At 30.6% G+C, this 18,589-nt stretch overlaps 1 protein-coding gene across 1 annotated transcript; it reads right to left on the reverse strand.

The window, feature by feature from the left end:
• Positions 1-3,180: 3,180 nt before the first annotated feature.
• On the reverse strand, positions 3,181-16,526 carry LOC123711063 (neuropeptides capa receptor-like). Its single transcript, XM_045663467.1, has 6 exons — positions 16,500-16,526; positions 15,543-15,742; positions 12,831-12,972; positions 12,090-12,190; positions 5,855-6,038; positions 3,181-3,476 (listed from the first exon to the last, which is right to left on the reverse strand). The coding sequence occupies exons 2-6, from the start codon at positions 15,655-15,657 to the stop codon at positions 3,200-3,202; spliced, it is 819 nt and encodes a 272-aa protein (XP_045519423.1). The 5' UTR covers positions 15,658-15,742; positions 16,500-16,526; the 3' UTR covers positions 3,181-3,199.
• Between the last annotated feature and the right edge of the window lie 2,063 nt (positions 16,527-18,589).

Genomic DNA, 18,589 nt, shown 5'->3' on the forward strand with positions numbered 1-18,589 from the left:
TGTAATTGGCGTTTTGTATGGGAGGAACAAAAAGTCGAATATTTTTAAATATAATATATTTAATTAATCAAAGTATGAACCATTGTTTTCTATGCACTTTTGCCATCTCGTAGGTAGTTCATTGATCCCTTTACTAAAAAAACCAGTCGAACGGGAATCAATAAAATCTGTGAAGGCGATTTGGACTGCCCCAGCAGAGTTATTTTTTCCCTTGCAAGAAGTTATCCAAAAGACGGTCATCGAAGCACAAATACATGAGTAAATAGCTGTACAAATTTGAATTTGGAATTCCTTAGCAAAGAGGAGAACATTGTGATTAAAGTGGCCAGTACGAAATACGCCAATTTCATATGTAAGGACCTAATATAATGAAGATATCATGGAATACAGTTACGTCCCTATTCATAGAAACATAATATTCGGCTTCGATTTCCCACAAGCAGCATCTATTGTACATTCTTTGTTTTTCCAGTTGTATTTGTATAACTCGCGTTTATCCAATTCCAATAAAAGTAATTTCTTCACAGCGGTCTAAACTGAAATTGCAGCGCCGCCTGCCTACCTTTTCCACTATATAGTTATCGAGCTGTTGAACTGAGACTACAAGTTATATTGGTCGTCAAACATTTTATTAAATTAAATTAATATCATCACTTGCTGTATATGATTTATAACAATTTAAATGCTTATATTGTAACAGTTTAAAATTATGAACCTTCGTCCATGTAACAAGCTACAAAGATCAAGGAAGAAGTTATCAAATACCCACTTGCGTCTTTATCGTTCTGTGTAACATTATTTACAACGCCATTAATAAATGCCGTTATCTATACTATATTTTTTGGAACTCACTTTACCTCACTTATCTAAAATCTAAATTAAAGTTATCTTAACAACAGAATATTTTTAATTGACTAAATATTAATGGAATAAAGCAGCTGTGCTACAACCCTCGTAGCCTCAAATTCCTGTGTATGTTTCGTCATATTTCTTTAAAGTAGGCAAGTAGGTGATTATCCTTTTATGTCCATCATATGCTGTTGCCTTTTATGGTCGAAGGTAGAGCTTTCCTTACAAGGCTTCCTTCACCATGCGCGCATACGAAGTTCATTGACGCACAGCCGGGTTTCATACGTACGACCTAAGGTTGGTCGCTCTGAAAGTACTAAGCCAACACTGTTCGTGTTAAATAATAAATATTTTTGATAAATACATATATGTTAACAGATTAGCTGGTATTATAGTCGTAATCTAGGCGTCTGTAAAAGCACTTTTTACATGGATAATATAATCTATTCTAGTGCCTAGGTATTATTCACATATTCCTATTGTGAAAAATATGTTTTATTGAAGCTTTCCAACCCAATAGCATTCCTAAAAATGTTTTGTGGATATATTCGCTAGTCCGATTTTATTATCACAAAAAGTGTGACAATAAAAATATATTTCATTGGTAACGCCACAAACGTTACGATTCGTTAGTAGGAAAAATAATAGGGATGTCCAATATAACTCACTTTTACAATTCTGACGCCATTTTCGTGTCCAATTCAATTACGGTAATTGAATTCGCATCATTAAATAACATGGTCTTAACATGTTTGAGATGACGAGTGCTAAGATGGCCCTATATTTTAATAAAATATTAAAAATACGCATGTTGTAATTGCTAATTTGGGATGCTACTTGTGTGGACGTTTAACACGATTATTTGAATTGTACTTAAAACATAATGAGCTATTTAAATTGTAACATGTATTATTATGATTAGGTACACATAACAGGCCTGATAACTATTGATATAACACTTCAATAGAGCAAAAAAAATCCTAAAATTAAAAAACGTACTATCTGTTCTCCGTTCCGGTCCTACTTCCCCGGATCCTTCCGTTTTCCGGTCTACTCATTTCCGTTCATCACTTTTTTTTAACCATATAAATAATAACTTCCGAATTTTTTAAACAGTTATCAAGGTGCTATATTTAATGTACTTAGTTGATGCAGCGTAGCAGAACGTATCCCCTTGCGACTAACATCGTAAAACATTGTTGATTTTAGAACGGTTCTACGAGAGTAAATGCATTTTGTAAAAGTCAAACAGCAAAATGTCTATATGAGTTATAGCATTTTTCATCACAAAGATTTATTATATAAGGAATTTCGCCTTTCTATTACTTAAACAAAAATCAAATAGTTGTGGATGACGGATTAAACAAACAAAAAAAAAAACTCTAATTACGACAAACAATTTATTATTAATCAAGTATTATATAAAATCTTTCTCTTTAATAAAAATCTGAATTTAATATTAAACTTTGATGACAGACTAAAACATTTTACATATCTTCTTTGAACTAATAACGTGCAATTTAGTCAATTATACTGAAAACAATGACACCTTACGAATACGAATATCTATTAGATTCGTAATTAACCTTAATATATAACGTTATATTAATTATTAAAACGTATAAAATTATCTTTAAATACTGTATATAATGGATATAAATATGAGATTGGATCTAGCGATTGGTGCTATACAAACTTTTATGCACGGAAATAGCATAGGAGTTCTTGTATTATCTGTAGCCAGTGGAAGATGGTGGAAACTCTATTAGGCATTGGAACGATCTGGCTGAAACGTATCCGGCATTTATCAACTATGCTATCCCTTACATTGTTTTGTTTCCTAGTTTTTATTAATTACCTCCTAAGTAAACACCAACACAACTTACAGTCCCATATTTATTGAAAAATCAATCTAACAGGAGCGTTTTAAATATAGAACTCATCTCTATCTTATCAGCACAGCGTAAATACAATTTGACAGTAAGAGACGATAGAGTACATTAATTAAAAGAGTGCAATTAAAATTATTCAGTTCTTATGGACACGACGAAACCAATCATGCCCAGCTAACAATCTCTACACATTAGATATTGTATTACTATTAAACATCAATAACATTATAAAAACATTCACATTAATACTTAAGCAATTGATAACAGAGAGTTATAGGTTACTTATCACTTAAATTGATATGAACTACGTTCAATATGTATATTTTAAGGTTGTATTTACATTTCACTGTAATGTTAATTGAATTTTGCAAAAATTAAGTAATTCTATGAGATCATAAATTATGTACTATTTTTTTGCTTTTAACACAACACATAGAAATCTTTGAGAAAAATCTGATTTAATTATGATCTATAGGGTCAAGATCGCCATTTGGCATCGGTTTATTATCATTGGAATAACAAAATTTAACTTCTTCGTCGACTTTTGTTTCAATACAGAAAGGCCCATGATCTTTCTTCGTGAAATCTATCTTAGCGTGACGGGTTTCTCGATAAAAGCTTGATTTTGCCTTTGTCAGACTAGACATTGTAGTCTCTCGTCTAGATTGATCGAAACCCGAACCTCTTCGGGATATCTTACGACAAAAAAGTGTCTCCTTGAATGCGAGACGGTACCTGTAACAAATGATTATTTATTTATTACAGAAATACACACCTTACAGACTATGCCAATACGATAATGTCGAGAAACATTAATTAAAATATAATAAAGTACATATATATATTAAACACATAATTATGAATTATTTTCGGGTTCGGTTACAAATTCACATCTAATCAAATAAAATTTTAATTGGTGTTTCACTGTTTAAACATTGGAATACACCGAAAATATGATGCCAGCTATAAGGGTACTGTGCCACAGGAACTGAATTTATTTTAGTGTTTTATAATTTATTTTAATTATTTTTATGTACAGCTTGGGTGGTTTAATAAATTATGTTATATAATATAATACAAATCTACTAAAGTAGTTTCAAAATAAAGTGTCTGAGACAAAAAGTTATGTCTATATTTATATACAGTTTATCGCTAATATTATAATCTGTTAATAAAATTCTAGTGAATTTTCGTCCTTTGTCCCTTGGGGCCACCCATAGCAATCAATGTCAAGCCCATTTTTTACAAAGTTAATTGTGACGACAACCAGATTTCAAGAATTTACATGCCTGTTCAGGAGGAACAATACAAATATATATTAATATTAAAATACATTAAAATTAATATTAATACAAATTAAGAAGTACGTATACATGCACGCCTGTTAATTAAATAAATATTAATAACATTCAAAAAGTGACTCATGCCTTTTCAGATTTTTGCATGTAAAATCTTTTTAGTCTAAGTACGCACGCTGTTGTAAAGGTATGATTCAGGGTGAAAGCTAAGCATTAAGACTGACCCCTAGTATAGTCCAGAGTCTGAATTCTCTATAACTAATTTTAGTTTTAGTTTGCCGAACCAATAATTGATAATAAACAGAATCGAATTCTATTGATACAGAGTGAGTACAACTAAACGGTTCGCTAAAGAGACTAATTTAAAATAATATGAACAAAAAGAATCGCTTTTGGCGAAGTAAATATCATTACGGAATAGCTATGTATATGTAAGAATTGAAATAAATTTACTTCAATTAATCAAAATTAAATTTGTCAAAAAACGAGTACTATTTCAGAAAAAGTACTTTTATAACGATCACTTAGATATAATTAAAAATAAATATTTTAAATAATAAGGTGAAACTTGTGTTTCAATTTCGTTATTAATTATTATTATTTGTTCAAAAGTTATTAAACTAACAATATACCCACTTCGTAATTTATAAGAGTTGAATTTAAAAAAAATACAAATCACGTTAACTTTAAATTACCCAAAACCACTTGCTGACAAATAATATTCGCATCGTATCAGTTGAATTTCGAACGCCAAAATTTATTATATAACGACATAAACTATAAAAACATAGATGTAGAGATTTGCCATAGAGTAAAGAAACAGTGCACCTCCGCGCAAAATGGTGGAAATCCCTTACTGCTACAAATGTTGATTATTTTTTTTATTGGCATCGGAATACGTATTAGCAATGATCCCATAATAATATACAAAAAAGGTTTTCGATATCATTAAAGTATGCCACTATCGGTTTTTCAAAACCTATTTGTACCTGAAAGTTTATAAAATTACAAACTATTCTACCATACAAACTAATATTCATATCACTAATAGTTTGAAACTAATATTTGTGTTCTATCTATTGTTTGATGGAATATATCGTATCAGTTACTGAACTGTTCGCAAGGTTTCACGAAGCCATTATTTATCGTGAAGCACATTAATTATTAAATTTTCTTAAATAAACTAAGGTTTTATTAAATAAGCAACAACGCAGTAAGCTATGTGTAAAAATTATCCATAAATACAGCCACAAAAACCGATGACCTGATAAACAAAGATAGGAGAGCTACGCACGGCGGCGTGCATATGGACCAAGCAAAACAAAAATCCTCTGCTAACGTGTTCTGGGTCTTCACTATGATAAAATTTGTTCTTAATGACGCCCGCGATGATGGAAGGTAATTATAAAAAATATTCTTCTATAAATGAGCTACGAAAAATATATGTGATATTATTATCGAATATTTGTAATTAAAAGATTCGGCTAGGAACTTCTTTGGAATTTAATTTTAGACATTGTTCAAGTTTTCATTAAATCAATATGTGTATTGAAATTTGAAAGTAATTAAAGTCTGACTAATACACATAAGTATTATAAAATGAAAAAGCAAAATAGTCTTATGTATTTTGCAAATATTTTTTCAAATTAATTCAGTTACACAAATTGAAAAGACAGGTACTTCTCTGTTGTGTTTCCTAGTCTTTCCTCTATTTCGTTAAATGTTCTTTTATGTTTGTGCAGACGTCAAAACAAAAATATATTATGACTATAGGCCCTTAAAAGTTTCAAACATTATTAGGAAAAGCACACTTACCTTGCACTCATAACATTATAGAGTATCGGGTTGACAGTGGCGGACACGTAGTACAACGCGCCTGCGACGTTGAACAGGTGTTCATTGATTACGTGGAACTGTGGTAAGTTATAACCGTAGATATAGAAGAGGCGTTGTATGTGGAATGGACACCAGCAAACGAAGAACGCTATAACCACTGCCACTGAAAAAAATAGGCTATGAAAGTCCTTAGTTTATCTTCTAACCAAGCAGCAATTTGTATTAAGTTTTATTTAGATTACAATACTGTACGTACTACATAGAACTACTAATTCAAACACATTCAAAATGTTAAAATATATTATGGAAAAAACTTAACGATCTAGAACGATTCCAATTAATTTATCCTGCCTTCGTTAAAGTTTCAGACCAGATAAGTTAGAAGACAGAAAAAACATATCAAAATCGTTTCATCTTTATTCAATACATTAGTTAGACAGATACTTTACGTGTTGGGCAGATAATTTTCATTTCGAATTGGGATAGGAAAAATATCTTTGAATTTTCGCTGCTTATCAAAAATTTGAAGAACTAAATGTTGAACACGATGGTAAATAGAAATGTTATTCATTGCAACATTCTAAATTTTAATTTTGAATAACTTTGTTTTGTTTATCCGTGGAAATAATTTTCACATACGAAAAGAACGGCTAGTATATTATAACGTTTCTTAAGCGCATTCACTGTTACGTATTAATTTTATCGTAGATAAAATCATCAAAAATCGTTTATTGTTTATTTATATAAAAGTAGCAAGAGAACTATTTGAATATTTTTTAATATATTATTAAATTGTTATTTAATTTATTGTTCGTGTTTATTTTTCAATTCCACAGACCCAACTTAACCGATTGTAGCTTTATTTTAACTGAGTCGTCTGGATAGATTTTACTCGTAAATAAACAAAGGTCTAGACAAGACAACCCTTGGCTGACATATTCTTCAACGCTCAAACGAAGCCTGTACCGCAAGTTAATTTAAATTTACTAGAGATATGGGCATCACTTAACATCAGGCAAGTCTTCTGCCCCTTATTACATATTATATTACATAAAAAAGATATTCGGTCGCTACATTATTCGTGTAAGCTAATAAATATGAATAATTAAACAAATCCTTAATCATAAGTAATCGTTAAAGTTAGTCTTTATGTCTCTTTCATTACCATATTTCATAAATGAAACTTTTAGCGTCGGCGCTAAAGTTTCAAAGGTAATAAATTTAATTATTACTAACGGCAACTTATAAGTTTTTTTTAAAACTTGTATCATTGTATTCTTGTATATTTATTTGCAATTCTTTTGTAAAATTACATTGTAATTTGATTTATTTGCAGTTAAAAAAAGGCGTATGATGAGGACAACGATTTCATTATTTTCATTCATAATTACTGCTCAACACTGTTTATCGCAGGCTTAGGCAGTAAAGTCAATGTTTGATGATAAAAAAGGTTAAAGGCGTAAAAAAGTTAAGCTCCTGAGTAAACCTTGGTGTTTTTAAATGGCACATGAAAATAATCATATTAAAAGATAAGTCTTACGGTACTAACTAACTACGTCACAAAAGGAACAACTGATATCATAATAAGTCAATATTGTATTTTTGTAAAAGAATTTTGAGGATTTTTCTACTAATGTGCTTTTACTCTTCCTTCCTCTATTTAATGGCAATCTCAATATATCATTAGATGGGTCGTAATCAACATATATAACTTATGTAAAAGGGTTCAGGATTCCTTCATAACGATAGATCAAAGGCGGTTGTTCCCACACGAATATTTAGCAAAGCATTTGACATTGAGTTATTGAAGCTTAATACATATAAATATATATGAAATAATTGTGTGAAAGCCGTTTTGTGATATTATAGAGACATTATAAGTTTATCCGCCATAAGTCTTAATAATTACTTTGGGTAGTACAATACGTATAAATCATATGAGCTTATATATTGAACGTGTTGTGAATAACACATTCAAGTGTGTGTAAATGTAGATACTAATCTTCACATATACACTGTAAATACTCGTAGACCCTTAACTAACCTCGAGAAAATTAGCATTCACATTCGCACTGTCTAAAGCTGGAAAAACCGCAGTCACAAGTAATGAACTAATATTTATTCCAAATAAATTACTAAGGATTGTTGAGTAAAGGTGTGTAGCAGTCTTTTTGGGGTACGATAATACTGCTGGAATCCTGAAGTTTGACTTAAAGGTAAAAATGGTATGTAAATGTTTTTAAATACTTTTTAATCTCATTTATTTTGGATCAGAAGTTTTGAATAATTTGTAAATTAAAAACAGTTATATAGAAAGTTATTTTGTAATATATGTACATTGATAGTTATTAGTAGATGTCATTTCCATGACATTGCACATATCGACTGTTTTTTACGTATGATCCCTTATAGGTAAGATTTCACCAAAATAGTGTGCGGCACATTTGTTTGCAAACATTTTGTGCAAAACACGTACTAAGCGCGTATCGCGTTCTGCTGCTGCGTAACTTTTGCGCGCGTATAGTTTTGCACCCTAGTTCACTGAGAAGATTTTCTGCCGACATTGGCTATAACTAAGAAATGTTTTATTAAGTCAATTGCACGTTTATTTAAGTATTATTTGTGATTGGTTGTTACATATCCATTGCACTCCCTTTGCCCCGCATAAGCAATACCCTGTACCTCTCTGACGCAAAACCATTATAAAGCGGACAATAGTACATCATATCGGGCCGCTCAAATAGTCATATCCGATATTATTATAGTAGTAATTAATTAAAGTAATTTAAATTGATTTACCGCTGGCTCTCACTGAATTTGTTACTTTTTTTTACCTACTAGAATTATTTCAAATCTTGACTTGTGTTTAATATAAGGTATCCGTAGTAAGAGCTGTAAAATATGACGGACAATCTATAAATTAACATATGCGTCTTGTCCGGGCTTCCACTAATAATAAATTGTTGATCAATAAAAAAATTACTTGACAATGTGTGCGCACAATTAAATGTGTACGCTTTCATCACTATGTCACTATAAAACAAAAACATATATGTATATTTTCCTAAGGTAAAAAAGTATCTAATGAAATCAACAAGCGCTTTAGTCTGATGTAAAAAAAGCAATAACAAAAAAAGCAAACACGTATATATACATTGAAATTTCACAATTGATTTTCTCATGCGCTTTACAAACATGCTAGATATAAGCGTGGTAAAGCGGGTTCTTTAGAGGTATAGAAACCTACCTCAGACATAAACGAAAAGCCTGGAGATTAAAAGAAATCCTTTCTGACATTACTTTTAACATATCCTAGCCATATATTCTTGTTGTACTTCAAGGTGATGTCGATAACATACGTCAAAAATAAGGTTGGTATTTCAAAAATAATATGTTTATTTGCAATGCTATATTCGTAGTTGTATTCAAGATTGAAATCAGCGGAATCTAAATTTACTTGATTATGATATAAGATTATACAAAACAATATATTATATGTATGGTGCTTTTCTCGCTCAACGAATAAGCGCAATACCGTTGCAATGCAACCGTTAAAGGTACACACAGGAACCAAACGTTTTAAATTTGTTTTATTTTCTTTTTATTAATTTTTAATATAAATTTTCATTATTACAATTTGGACACAAAATTGCATAAAACGATGTGGTGAATATATAAAAATGACAAGTCAGAAATATTTGTACTTCTGCATGTTTGTAGCGAATTAACTTAGAAAAATGCTAGACTGCTTCCAAAATACTTTTAATAATTATATGCATTGTTTATTAAAAGCATGGCAACATCTGCTTGCGGCCATTTTTTAACTGGGAACCTTAGGTTATGGTAAACAGCAATTATATAACTTAAGTTTTATATTATAATAATAAAAAACGAATGAAAATAATGAACAATAATAGACCTGTTTACACCTGACAATCGTAACGTTGCGGCTGACTGAGGTTTGGCAACCCTATTTTTTTCATTTTTTTCTTTAAATTCTTTGCACAATTTCCATTAAAATGTCGTAAAATTGATTTAAAAATATAGTGTTAAATTCAAATTCAAAATCATTTATTCATATAGGTAACACAATGTACACTTATGATCGTCAAAAATTCTTCTAATTTTACTGCCAGTTCAAAAATCAAGGGCGTAGAACGGAAGAGGACTGCAACCATAACACCATGTTTCACATGACATCTTAAGTAATTAATAATAATTAAATAAATTAAAAATGAAGGTTCGTCCTATATCAGCAGGAGGCATGGTGAAATAGGAGCACGCACTTACATTCCCGTCGAAACAATACGCATACGTAGTCGAAATAACTAACATCGCCGCATACACGAATTCAAGTACGACCAGTCACCACAAGTAGCACCCGTTCACGAGTATGACGCATGGACGGCCATCGGCCCTCTTGCCATTGAGAGAGAGACAACCCGACGCATGGACGCGAAATTTAAGCGAGCATGACATGAAAATAAAAAATAATACTAATCTTACTGAAATAATTCGATACCACATGGTTCACGGTTTGTTACCACTTTACATTAAAACAGTCGTGGATAGTGACGACGCCCCCGAGTCTAGAATTTTGTCTTTACGAGTACTATAATTATGGAAGTTAGTATTATTTTACAGATATCTATATTTTTTCCGCACAAACATAATATTCACATAAATGTATTGACTTGCCAAAGTCAAAATATGTAATTCATGTTTCATTGCAGTTTATAGCAGCAAATTAATTAAACAAAAGTGAATGTATGAACCTGTATTTGATTATTTTTTATAGGCATCCGATAGCTAATCCATTGCTCAACATTAATTTAATATTAATTACTACAAAAAAACCGATAGCCGCGGAATTTTGATATTGTTTCAACCCAAACCCAAATAATGTCTTCGCAGCTACGAAGAAAGTTTTTAGAATTTTTTGAATTGAATTCTTATATTTTAATTATAACTTGTATATATGTTTTACATATCTCTTATTATGTATTTCTACAGCTTTCATAAATTATTATAACAAAAAACCAATAACTAATATTAAAAAATAATTACTTAAATGTATTATTAAAGGGAGTCCTCTTTAGGCAAGGTTCCGAAGATACTGGCAGCGTTTCCCCTTTGAATAGCTGGACTAATTCTTTGTGCCAGCTCTTCGGTCTCCTGTGATATCGACTAACCTTTTTGATATTTCCTTTAAAACCTTGCAACAGTCGGTGTGAGTAATTATTAGAATACGTTTTACAATTATTAATGAATTTTTCGATTTCGATAGTTCAATATGTATTATTGAATATATCACATTTATACTAGTAGTGAGTTGTGAAGGAACAAACAAAAATGAAAGCAATAATACGTAAAAACCTTATATTAAAGAATTTACAACTTTTTTCCTTACTTTACCTTACAAAGTTAAAGGATTATAGTCCCAAGAACTTCGTAAGGTAAAGTAATGTATGAAATGGATGTAGGAATTCAGATTTAATTAAATTTGGTTTCTAGATAATTAAGCCAGCCAGCCAGCTCCCAGTCCCGGTTACACTCGCAACTTAATAATTTTCTCGACTCTTTGTCGGAGAGCTATCTATTTGTGAAGCGTATGGCGGTAATATATTGTAACTTAAAAATAGACTTGGAAAAGATTAGAGGGTTGGTTGGTCTACTGCCAATTTTGTAAATAGCTTAATTGTATTTTATTTTAGTTTTATGTTACTTTTAGTTAGAATTTGGCCATGCATGGGCTGTAAATAAATTAATAAATTAGTGAAGCGTATTGGCGCATGTGAATTTAAAACTTACAGAATATTCATTTATAAGAAAAAGTTTTCTGATAACTGTAGTTATAGCTATTATTTATCTTTATCGTATAAAGTATAATATTAACACGTTTTATAATACTTCTTTACAATTGCTTCTATGCTGTAAATAAATAAGTTTAGGAATATATAGACAAGGAGTCGAATTAGTTTGAGTTTTTTTTAGCAATTATCTCTATTGTAATAAAGATGAGTTGAAATCAGTACAGAGTCTTCTTGTGACTTTTTTAATTGGACGTTCAACTTCAGAGTTAAGTTGTAGTTCTCAGGAACTAAGTAGCGGCCTCGACCCAATTAAAGTTATAAATTATCCTTTATGTAATCCATATAATATTATCTTAGGCGTTGAGAATGAAACCTTGAAGTGGGAATTGCGTTAAACTTACCTAACATTCTAATAATAGCTTTTCTTGACTTTACTTGTCGGGTCTCTCCGTGGATTTGGCCATGAAGTATGCCTTTCGTTTTCTTATTGATGCGTGTTGATCTAGAAGTAATATTTGGGTTATTGACCGAAAAATATTTTATGTCAACATTCCACGTTTGCAAACAACCATAAATCACAATGATCTTTTTTTATAAAGCCTTATTTTTCTTTATTTGTTTTTCTCTAACGTTCATAATAAAAAGTTTTACATCACTAAACTAAATACAACCATTATATATTAACGAAATAATTTTTCGAAATCCTGAAACTTACAATAGAACGAATCAGAAATAACATTATAAGAATATGTTAGGTACAATGTTTCATAATCTACTCTAACAAAGAAGTTGTTTTAAGAGTCACTTTAATACAACTTTACAAGAAGATACATAAAAATCAAATGAAAATGCAAATTTAATGTCAACAAATGTATTTTGGACTCAAATCTATATTCATATTATGTTATTAATCTATAATCACACATAGAGCTGTGATATCATATTCACGTAGTTTTAAATTTATTAGAAATAAGTATATTATACTCATACCTTGAGAAGCTTAATCCATAAATATAAAATATTCCTTTTCACTAATAATAAAATTACCTTTCGAGTCCAGGCGTAAATAACCTTTTGGACTTCATATACGGAAGTCGCAAGTCTGAATCTTACATTAAGATGGGAATATGATCTATAAGTACCTGATATGACAACCCATAGTCACGTATAAGCAGAGAATAAAGATGGCCGGTAGGAAAAAGAAAAATATACTGCTCAATTCCAACAGTGGGGAGGACGCCATTAGAGCACAGAAGGCTGAATTCAATGAAGCGTTGCCGGAATCTGTTAAATAAAATATAAGGATTACTTTGCTTCACGCAAGTAATTTAATTTACATTTACGCAAAATGCTTTTTGTAAAGGAACAAAATATTTTACTAGTATAATGAACGACTTTAGACCAAAAGCCTTCTACTTTATAACAAATAAGAGGATCTTTACCTATACAGTAACCTTTAATATTGTTATTTAATTATTAAATATAAAGTTACATAAAAAAGGATATAACGAAGTTTTGTATAATTTTTATTCTTACTTAAATTAAGAATTTTGTCGTAAATTTTCCTATACAACAATTATTCTTAGATAACTTATGCTACATATTTTGTCGAAGGTATTTCTCGTGAAACTCCTCAAAGGCATTTTAAAGTAATAACAAATATTTTTCAGTTTCAAACGCGCCTCAAGCGTTAAGATCTAAATAATTTACCACAGACATAATCACTAACTAAAAAGGGTTTCCAGAAATCGACATTAAAACAGACATCGCGCATTAAATTTCCTTACATACATGATAATACTACCAGCTATCAGGTACGTAACCTACGAATAAGTACATAGTAATAATAATAATATTTAATAATGGATAAATATAAAACCAGTCAAAAAAAGGGAGGTCTTTACCCAAAAGGGCGAAATACGAAGTAATGGAAATAACTAACTTTCTATAGTGTGGAATTAAAGTGGCTTTATTATAAATAGAAAACTAAAACAAATTCCCCTGGCGGCAGTGTACCCTTAACGCTGGCAGCATTTCCTCACTATATTCATAAACTTTGAGTAACGAAAGCACCAGCTCTGAGGTTACTGGTACTATCACCAGGTGCCAACTTAAATCTTTAACAAGCGCCTATACACTTGAACCCCACCGCGCTATTCTCTAAAGACAACAAAAGCAAACTTGGAGGAAAGACTATTATTAATAGAGAACTGGCTATTTAAGTCTGATCGATATTACACAGCTTATTTTGCAGACGGTTCGTAATAAGCGGAAAAGAGATCGTATACGTGACATGTTTCATGAATATTACCTTAAAGACATTTTCCTATATAATAGTAATATTTTTAATAAAATTCTCATTGTTAATGATAGTGTGTGGTAACATTTAGTTAATTATAATATTTAGTAGAAGTTTTAAATCGTTCGGCAATGTTTCTGTTATGAGATTACCAACAATATTGTACAATGTAATCACTAGACATTGGTATATAAAAAGATCTATGTTATAATTATATATTTCGCTTTGAAAAACTTTTTATTATTTACAATGCACCGGGCATGATGAGAAATTAGCCAATTTATTATTTAACATACACGTGATTGTTGTCATGATGCCAATCAGACAATACATTGAGATATCCTGTAACCTTAATATAATTTATGACCCAAAATCTACTAATTTAGTTGACATATTATATTGTGATTTTACGACTATGCCTGTGCCACCCACAACCGATATATTTCCTATGAGGGAATTTAATGTATGATCCTACAGTGAAGGTATCTTGAGGAAAACGCATACCACTTTTATTTCTTAGATACAAAATTTTTACCACATGCCACAGGCTACACTGGATTATTAAGTCAATTAGGTATAATGGTGTGCAATTATTTAATTAATTACCATCTTAAAATCTCAATATTAGCGCGTTTAACAAATTCAAAAGGGCAGTAAAGAGACATGTGAAAGTGAATCTACTAGACTAATATTGGGACGTGTATCTCGCTCGTAGATACATAATATTAAGTTTCTCATGTAAAGAAGATACAATTTTGTAATGAGAAAATAAAGTTCTTTAAACATTAAACAATAGTGTTGCAAACAAGCCTTATAGTCGTTTTTATTAAATAAAGAAGAATATTAAATTATTGGTAAATTAATAAATTTGCACGAGGAATTCAATAACTGTTTATTAAGATTCTAATAATTTTAAATTTATGAATCATAATTGAACAGATGTTATAAATTATTAACTAGTTCATAAACTATTAAGAATTCATTGCTTTACTAAAAATCGATTCTAAATGTATTGTCTATATACGTGTAAATTCTCAATGATAGCGATAAATATTTCTTACTTACAGTACTTTAAATGTATTTCTGTCAGATAGTAGAAGATTATTTTTCAATATATTTTTATAATGACAATAAATGTCTTTAAAATTAATGTAATAAAAATACTAAGCCGCTTTAAAAGTAATAATACTAAGCCGCTACATTCATATTTCCGCTTTCGTTATCGAAAGGTGAGCAAAATAGTCTGTAACTTACCAATACCGTACACTAAGGGTACCGACCGATCATCCGAGCTCTTAGGTTTTTTTTAGGTTGGTATTTATCATTTCTTATGAAATAAATGATAAATAGGTCAGTATACGTACTCAGTAAATTCTTAGAGTAGTTTTTTTTTTAAAAATGTATGAATGCTCACGTATATATTATGACAGTAAGTTCATGTTGACATTGCACGGAGAAAATGCTCACAGTTTACACTACTCAAATGTATTTATAACTTTAAGTAATTTATAAAATAATGTTTATATTACGTTTTAATATTTCATACTCTACTTACTAGGTGGATAATCCCTGTAACTGATGTCTGAATACAAAGCGAAGGGTGAAGCACAGATAAAGGCCACGACCCAAAGGGCCAGAATAATCCGTGATGCTCTCGTCAATCCAGCCATAGCATACAAATGTAGGGGATGACATATTGCCAAATACCGCTCCAAGGTGAAGGCAGATATAGTCAGTACAGAAACGTATGTTGCTCTGAAAAAAGACCTCCAAAATAATGTTTTTTTAAAGTTATAAACGATACATTGCTGACGAAACAACAGCCATGGACCGGTTACACTTTTGCCTGTAAGTAGAATGATCAGTAAAATGGAAGCTGGATTTCTCCTGCCATATTCAGGCGTAAATCAAAATTCTTTTGTATGACATTTCATGTTTAATTTATTTAACAGTCTACCCAGACTCCTTCAAGTTCGTTGACTTTTACTAAAGCCATTCATATATACATATGTGTGTGTGTTTTTCATAGATTTAATCGGAATCTAATCTCTATTGTTTTTTCAAATTAATTTTTGACTATTCAGGATTTGCACAGTGCAAGTGATAAGAAATATTTTAATGGGTATGGCTAAACATTCAACATGTTATCTTATAAGTTTTGTACAGATTAATAATAGAACGTCGCCATTTACATCACAAACATTATCACAAAACACGACAAAAGACGTCTACCACTAAAAGTAGTTTCATACAACCTAAAGTGCTAATTTCAAAGATTTTCTTGAATATCCGCATATTTTATTCTTGAGTAGTTTACCCCACGCTTGAATCTTAATTAAACACTACTTTCTATCATTTATGTACATTAATATTTCAATTCTTAATAAATTTAAAAGAAAATACCGTCAAAAATTTATTTTAAAGTATTTATTATATATACGCATATATAATAAATAATTTTAAAATAATTAAAAAAAACATTATGTCTTTTTGAATTAAATTAGCTACCTACATAGTATGTTTAAAGTAGTTTTTTCCCTTCAATTATCAATTTAATATTTATCAAATAAAACAATAAATCTTTTGTTTACAACATAAATTCAGACAATTTACACTTTTTATAAATAACATGGGTTAATTGTCACAATTTCCAACAACAACATAGAAGTTCCTTCAAAATAACCAAGACGAAAAAGTTCTAATATCAATTTTATTCCCAATTTCCGTAGTAGCTTTTTATGATATTCGTACGAAACCGAAAGTACTTTTTTACTTATATGTTATTAACTCAATATTCAGAGACTTTCATTAGAGTTTAGCTCAATAAGAAATTTACGTTTGTCAGTTACGAACAAATGAAAATGTCTTTGCCAAAGGTAAAAGGTAAGATTAAAGTTAAGTGTAAATAGACATTGCTTGCGCAGAATATTACACATTCAAACGTCGCAATTTTATTCGCTCTTTGAGATAAGTTTCACAAGTATGCTGCGATTCGTTGGGATGTGTTCACACTAGTTATTTTGGTATTATATCTTTGTGTATGAACTTAAAGTGTACTTAAAATAACAATACAAAGTGTCGGTCACTGTTATGCTTTTAAGAATGGATTCACATCCACTCAAAGCTACCTCATATAACTGAAAGTTTGTTGAAGCTCTCCCGAACGAATGTTCATTAACTATGGGGACTGTCTAATGTAGACCGTAGCTATTGTGGGGCGTTCAAACCGCTGCATGAAATGCTTAGGTAGCCATCGTATAGCAAGAAAAGAAGGGTGGGCTTGTGGATTTATCTACCGTAAGTTTTATTTATCTCCTAAGGCCAGGTCCTTGCAATGTCATAGTATGTTGTTTACTCAACATTCCGAGAAATTCCATAAATATTTCCACTCTAAGAATTGGTTTATTGATGACTTATTTTTTCAAACAGTCATATTGCAAGCAATTCAAATGATTTAAACAGACCTTTACCGGCGTTATATAAGCTGTATCCGGACAAAAATGCTAAATATGTGATTTTTATTATTATTCTGCAACTCACATACTTTACCTTTCCTATATCACAGTTTAGATGTGTTATTTCCATAAATCCTTAAGGTGTTCGGCGTAAGGTATATTAATTGTCAAAGTGTAAAGACACACCTGTGGCTTTGCATTGATAAATCAGTCGGAACAAACAGTTTAATATACCTAAGAAGATTGAAATTATTATAGACAACATCAGAGCGACTAAAATAAATAAATAAATATAGCCTTTATTGAAAATCTTGTAAGATTGTTTCTTATTTCTACTTAGTTACTAACGAAATTTAGTTAAAGTAAATATAAATATTATGTTATTATTTCCTATTAGACACCGGTTTCTTTATCGTCTTGCTTTTCAGCATAGGCCTCCTCAAGTGTTCTTCACAAAGATTTATCTCTTGCTTTTCTCGTCCATTTCGCTCCTGCCACCTTTTTAATATCATCTTCCCATCTACGATCTTGTCTACCTTTGCTTATCTTTAATGTCTAGGGCACCATTCCATAACTTCTTTTATCCAGTTTTCCGTATTTTTAACAACTGATAGCAGAGCGACTACTATTAATTTTTTTAATCACCGCCAACTTATGGGCAATAGTTTCCAAACGTAGACAAACGTTCCATATTCTCATTTTAGGCTAAATTAAAATACCTACAAGCCGTAAGGTCACAGTTAAACTGACAGGATTATTATTAACAGTCAGGATTATTTTGAAATCTTGTAATCAAATCTTTCTGAAAGAATCGTTCGCTTAACAGAGGTCCATCACTTATTTAAAGAACAAAAGCAGTGAGCCCCACCTTCAAACATCTAAGTAATCAGTTTATCTGCGACATTTACGAAAATCCTCAAAAACTCATTACAGAAATAGCTAAGTACACCGGAGTGAAATTATCTTCTAAAGAAATAGAATTTGCAGATCTAGTTCTGGTCTTTAAGAGCTCTTCGCCCTAAGCCTAGGTAATCAAGTTTAAGATCGCACAACAAAAGATAAAATCTTGTCAGGTGTACAAAGATCTAAGAGCACGTTAAAGGACATTGGCTCGATACCGCATATGAAGTTCTTTGTCTTTCAGCAT

Source organism: Pieris brassicae, chromosome 1 (genome assembly GCF_905147105.1).
Source record: "Pieris brassicae chromosome 1, ilPieBrab1.1, whole genome shotgun sequence".
NCBI lineage: Eukaryota > Metazoa > Arthropoda > Insecta > Lepidoptera > Pieridae > Pieris > Pieris brassicae.